General features: G+C 63.0%; 4 protein-coding genes across 4 annotated transcripts in view; 1 reads left to right on the top strand and 3 right to left on the bottom strand.

The window, feature by feature from the left end:
• Positions 1-92: 92 nt before the first annotated feature.
• EMIHUDRAFT_231901 (hypothetical protein) lies at positions 93-1,171 on the bottom strand (the record flags this gene model as incomplete). Its single annotated transcript, XM_005783866.1, has 4 exons — positions 93-194; positions 314-472; positions 659-866; positions 1,026-1,171. Coding segments are annotated over 4 exons (615 nt in total), but the record flags the coding sequence as incomplete, so codon positions are not given.
• A 1,093-nt stretch (positions 1,172-2,264) lies between these two features.
• EMIHUDRAFT_231900 (hypothetical protein) lies at positions 2,265-2,834 on the bottom strand (the record flags this gene model as incomplete). The annotated part of the gene is made up of 1 exon (XM_005783865.1): positions 2,265-2,834. The coding sequence occupies one exon, from the start codon at positions 2,832-2,834 to the stop codon at positions 2,265-2,267; it is 570 nt and encodes a 189-aa protein (XP_005783922.1).
• A 779-nt stretch (positions 2,835-3,613) lies between these two features.
• EMIHUDRAFT_231899 (hypothetical protein) lies at positions 3,614-4,024 on the top strand (the record flags this gene model as incomplete). The annotated part of the gene is made up of 1 exon (XM_005783864.1): positions 3,614-4,024. One exon carries the CDS (start codon positions 3,614-3,616, stop codon positions 4,022-4,024), a length of 411 nt encoding a protein of 136 aa, XP_005783921.1.
• A 796-nt stretch (positions 4,025-4,820) lies between these two features.
• EMIHUDRAFT_429722 (hypothetical protein) overlaps positions 4,821-5,417 on the bottom strand; it is a gene marked incomplete at its 5' end in the record, with an annotated part of 2,175 nt that continues 1,578 nt past the window's right edge. The window contains one exon of the mRNA XM_005783863.1: positions 4,821-4,987. The remainder of the gene's footprint in view (positions 4,988-5,417) is intronic.

Genomic DNA, 5,417 nt, shown 5'->3' with positions numbered 1-5,417 from the left:
TCGGGAAAAAGCTTGTACTCGGGTGGGTTGGTCGCCCCCTCCCCCATGCCCGCAATCCCGTTCATGATGCCGGCCTGCGAAATCGTGAGTACGTACATGATCGAGGCGGCGACGCCGACGCCCGCGAGGCGCGCGATCGCCGTCATATCGTCAAGCAGCACCAGTGGCAAGAATAGGACCGAGAGGACGAGCACCTAGCAGCAGGCCGCCTCGGAATGGTGTGCAAGTAGGCTGGGTTCCGTCCCGCTGTTGGGTCGAGGCTTCTGAGCCCCTCGGTGGTCCTGATCGTGTCTCCTCTACGTCGACGACTCACCCAATGGCGGTATGGCAGCCAGGCGTTGGTGACAAACTCCAGGCTCGAGCCAATGAGGATGAGGTAGGCGCCAGAGAGGAAGAGGAGGAACGAGTTGACCATGAAGGAGGCGAAGTAGATGCCGGGTTTGCCAAAGGGAACTTCCGCCATGTCCTCGTACTTGACCACGTAGCGACCGAACGAATACTTGTGCGGATCCTGTCGGGTTGGAGGTGGGGTTGGAGTGGGTCGGAGTTGGGTTGAGGGCCCAAGGAAGGCCGTCTGGCTTATGGACGAGCAGCGACTGGAGGGAGATTTGAGGGAGGCGAGCTCCTTCAGCGCGCGCTGGTCGCAGACGGTGAGCACCCACGACATATCGAGCAGCGAGAGGTGGCCAGCGAGTCCGTTAATGAACAGCAGCGGGCCCGTGATACACCAGCCCCCCTTGGCAAAGAGGGCCGGGAAGCCGAGCACGCCCGAGCCGACCATCGTGGTGATCAGGGACATACAGGCGGCGTTGGTGGACGTAGTGCCCACATGTGGGACGCCATCGACAGCGCTCTTCCGCTGTGACCTGCGGACCAGGCAATTTGGCGGTGATGCAGTCTCGGTGCTGGTGCTGCGGGAGGAGCCGACTGGAGGCGAACGAGGGAACAGGTGATGGGCAAGCGGGTCCATTGAGCGCGCGCTGCGATCTGCATTGTATGTGTGTGTGTGCGCATGCAGCGCGCACATGCGTGCATCGTAGGTTGACATGCGCGAGAGAGCGAGCATGCCTGGCTCGAAGCTCATGCGGCCCTTCTCGAGCTCCTTCACTTGGGCTTCCAACTCCTTAATTCTGGCCTGCAGCTTTGCCGGGTCGGAGGTATCCGTCTTCATGGCTGATACCGGGAGCGGGAGCGGGCCGTGGCGCGGCACGCGAGAGGAACGGCCCGCCAATCGTCCGTAATCTGGCCGATGGTCGCAAAAGGAGCGCTGTCGTCCCTTTCGGACCGCCCCAAGGGGGCATGCGGCTGCAGTCCGCCAAGCGTCTCTCACACCAGGCGACGTCTTCGCCGTCAACGCGAACCAACAACGATTGGGGTAGGGGCCCTAACTCGTGTGAGGGTACTACTTTCTCAGTGTACGTAGCTCTTACGTACATTCCCGGAGGAGGACTGCTGACGGGGTTTTCTCGCAGTGACTCTCATTCTAGCTAATAAATGAATAAATAAAACGGACATTAAAAAAATTGCTTTAGAAGAAAGACGGGCACGCATATTCTCCCCCCTCCATTCTCTCCCCCTTGGCGCGGGTCCGCCCAGCCCGTAACCTGCCATATGTGGGAAGCTGGCCGCCGATCCGAAGACCCATCGACCAGGGCTTGCTAGATCGCGCAGCCGCCCGAGCTCCTCGTACGAGAGCGCGTCGCCCGTGTGATTTGAAAGGGGGGGGGGGCTCCAGCGCCCGCGCTTGCCTTCTCGGCACGGCGGCGGCGCCAGTCGTCGCACTCCTCGCTGCTCCCCTCCAGGTGGCTCGACGGCGACGAGGCGTGCATGGTGCACGCGGAGGAGCTCGCGCACGGCCTCGTGCGCCGTTGGCTGCTCTGGCTGCGCGCCGTGGGCGCAGAGACGCCGCCTGGACGCACACGCGCTTCGTCGACAACTGCGGCAGCTGCGACGCCGGCCGCGTGTCCGCGCGGACGGCACGCGCGACCGGAGGTCTATGACCGCTCGGACGACGCCGAGAGCCTGCGGCGGCCAGCCGAGTCGAGCGAGCGCGGGAGGGGGCGCGGCAGTCGCGGCCGGGGCGGTCGATGAGGGCGGAGAGGGGGAGAGGCAGAACGTTTTCTTGCTACCAATTGCTACATAGGGGGGTCGTCAGACGTCAGTCGTCACAGTCCGGCTCACACCTCGCACAAGTCGACGCGTGGCTCTGCGGTTTTACGGTACTTTCTCATGTTGCACAGATCACTGTGCACTGCCCTCGTCTGCTACTGCCACACCCCACGCGGGTCGTCCATCGGCCAGCTCTGCAGCGCGCGCACGCCCTGGGCCTCTGCGGGCACGAAGGCCAGCTCCTCGCCCTCGCTGCTCAGCACCACCAGCGCCGGCACGCCGCTGCGGCGTCCAAACGGGCCGAGCTTCATCGACTCGGCGCCCGCCCAGATCTTGAACTGCTTCTTGAGCGCATCGGCCTCCTCGAAGGGCACCGAAAGCAGGCCCAGGCCCTTGGCGCGCCTCAGCGCCTCCGCCTCCGTGCGATCGCTCGGCACGTAGATGAGAGAGCACGGCTTGCCGCTGTCCTCGCTGGCCTGGAGAAACTGCTGCAGCGACGGCTCGAAGGATGTGCACATGGGGCACCAGCCCGCGGAAAAGTACAGTGCCACCCGCTTGCCGCCGAGCTGCTGGGTCGTGGCGGCCTCACTCAAGGCGGCTCCCTGCTGGTCGAGAACCGAAGACGGCAGCGTGTGCTTCGCCGCCGCGCACGCCACCGCCGGGCGCGCACGCAGCGAGGACGCAGCGAGCGCGAGGGAGCTGGCGAAGACACGAGGCAGGATCATTCGTGCCAACAAGTGTGGTGGAGTAACAGGTCTCGCGGTCTCGAGGTTGGATATCCTTCGGCCGCGTTGGGTTAAGGTTGCCCATGCCAGTTTTGGGGGGCAAACCCCGCCCGCCCCCTAGAGCCCCAGGTAAGGCCCAGGGCGAAGTCGAATTATGGTATGCTATCAAGTTTGACCTTATGTGGTATAATATGCAACAATAATGCTATGCTATCTCCCGGCTTTTTGAGATATGATCCCTCAAAGTCGAATTATGGTTTACTGGTGACCATAGTAGTGTCTGGCCTGTTTGCGTTTCTTCAAACGAATCCTTTAAAGTCTCGACAATAACCAAGCTGCTTATGTGGCACCGCAGAGGCTCCCTTGGGGATGCTTGAGGCCACCCCAACCACTCACGAAGCCGTACGTGGACTAATTCAAATCTACTTTTATGGTTTAAAGAAAGAAAGAAAGAAAACAGACAACAAGGGAGGGATGGAAGGACGGCACGCCGCCACCACACAGGGATTTTAAGGAGAGGTGTGTGGTGCGCTAAGGTGCTTCTCGCTGCAGATCCCGGCGAGATCGAGCTCGTGCTCAAAGCTTGCCAACACGTACTGCCGCCACTCCTTGCACACGCCTGACGCGCGCTGTGCGGTCGCCGGACTCGCACGCAAGCGAAGAGTGGCGATGGCATGGCGAACCGCGACGGCGGTCACGATGAGCCGCGGCGGGATGAGCTGCGACGGCGCGATGAGCGTTGGCAAGGCGAGCAATGGCCGAACCATGACTAATTAACCATGACGGGCGGCATGACGAGCGGCGCGGCTACAACGACTCTTGGTGCGGTGGTCGCGAGCAGCGATGGCACGCTGAGCCACAATTGCCCGCTGGGCGATGGCACGATGAGCCATGGCGAGGCGAGCAACGGCCGCATCATGACGGGCGGCATGATGAGCGGCGCGGCTACGACGATCGGGGCAGAGGCGAGCGCGAGCGCGACTGGCACGATCGGCGCGATGATCGGTACCACGATCCCAGGCGCGACCATGACCGGCGCGACCGCCGCGGCGAGGGGCAGCCTCGGCACAGCGATCGCCGGGAGCGACCGCCGATGCACGGAGCACAAGGACGCGACGCACGAGTGTGCAATGATCGCCCCTTCTCGAGCCGCTGCGCTGACACTGATCAGGTCGACCCTCGGAAGCTGACGACTTTGATAAGCCAGGCTGGCAGCGCTGACGCATTGCTCGCGCTCTCTGCTGCCCACAGCACGAGCTTGAACCACATCCACGCTGCGAACCTGTGGAACAAACTGGGCAAGCAGCGCACATCGAGCGGCCGCACGAGGAGCGGCTTGAGCAGCTGGTGCAGCGCACGCTGGACCTCGTTTCTTCGTGCCGAGCGCGCGAGCTGTCCAACATCGCCCACGGCGTAGCAAAGTGCCAGCTGCAAGTAGGGGTGGTGCGTTCGCTGTACGCGGCGGTGGCGGAGGCGGCGGTGGGGAGCGGGCTGGTTGGCTTCACCCCGCAGGAGCTGGCCAACACGGTGTGGGCGTATGCGGGGCTCCCCCCCCCCCCCCCAGTCTCAATCTCAAATCTCGAGTCACGCTGCCCTAGATTTCGGTGGTCCCGCGCAAGCGATGTTTTTCGAACGAAGCGAGATAATGGCGTTGGAAGGTTGAGGAAGTTCAACAGCATTCTGCATCGAAAACGGAATCTCTCTTGCTTGCAGTCTCAGTCTCTCCCACCCCTCATCGAAATCTCAAACTCCCAAAGCGAAAAGGAATCTTCGCCATTTGAGATCTCACGCGTTTCACCAGCTAGAAACTCACACCGAGCGACGGGAAGACTGAGATTTCGTGGCTGAACCTGAAGTCTCGACGAAGATTTGGGAGATCTCAAGGGCGGGACTAGAGACTGAGATCTGCCCTGAAATCTTCAGGTCTCACTCCTCTCAATCTCTAAGAAAGACTAGAGATTACCATGACTGCACCTTGCCGAGGTCTGGTTATTAGCGCAATAGCGGAACGCACACAGGTTGGGGCGCCGTCTCTACCAAGCTCACCCTCGTCGTGTGCACAGCCATCGACCGATCGTCAGGCACAGAATTTAACCACCGCCGCGCCCCGGCTGCGACACCATCGCGACACGCGACTCTGCGACACCGCTCGCCTGGAGTGCGGGTGGGCAGGCCCTAAAACGGCGGGAGGGGTAGGGGTGCCGCTGTAGGGGTGTGGAGGGGTCGGGAGGGCGGGAGTGCGGACCGTAACCTAAAGCCCTCCACCGATAGAGGTGTCAGGCGGCAGGGCCCAGGAGGGGTGGGGGCTGGGAGGGCTGGCCAAAAGCGAGGCGTAGGAGGGCTCATGAGGGCTTGGGAGAGGTGGAGAGCTCGGAGGGGTCGGAGGGCTCGGAGGGCAGAGAGGCACGAGGGTGGCGCTGGTGGGCTCGGGAGGGCTCGGGAGGGCTCACAAGGGATGGAGTGCCCGGAGGGCTCGGAGGGGCGAGCCGCCGAGCCGGGCTCGGGGGGCTCGGAGGGCTCGGAGGGCTCGGAGGGCTCGGAGGGCTCGGAGGGTTCGGAGGCCTTCGAAGGCTGCAGGGCTCC

This window comes from Emiliania huxleyi (genome assembly GCF_000372725.1).
Source record: "Emiliania huxleyi CCMP1516 chromosome Unknown EMIHUscaffold_176, whole genome shotgun sequence".
Classification (NCBI taxonomy): Eukaryota; Haptophyta; order Isochrysidales; family Noelaerhabdaceae; genus Emiliania; species Emiliania huxleyi.
The sequence above is the reverse complement of the archived record's forward strand: the minus strand, read 5'-3'. Positions and strand labels throughout refer to the sequence as shown.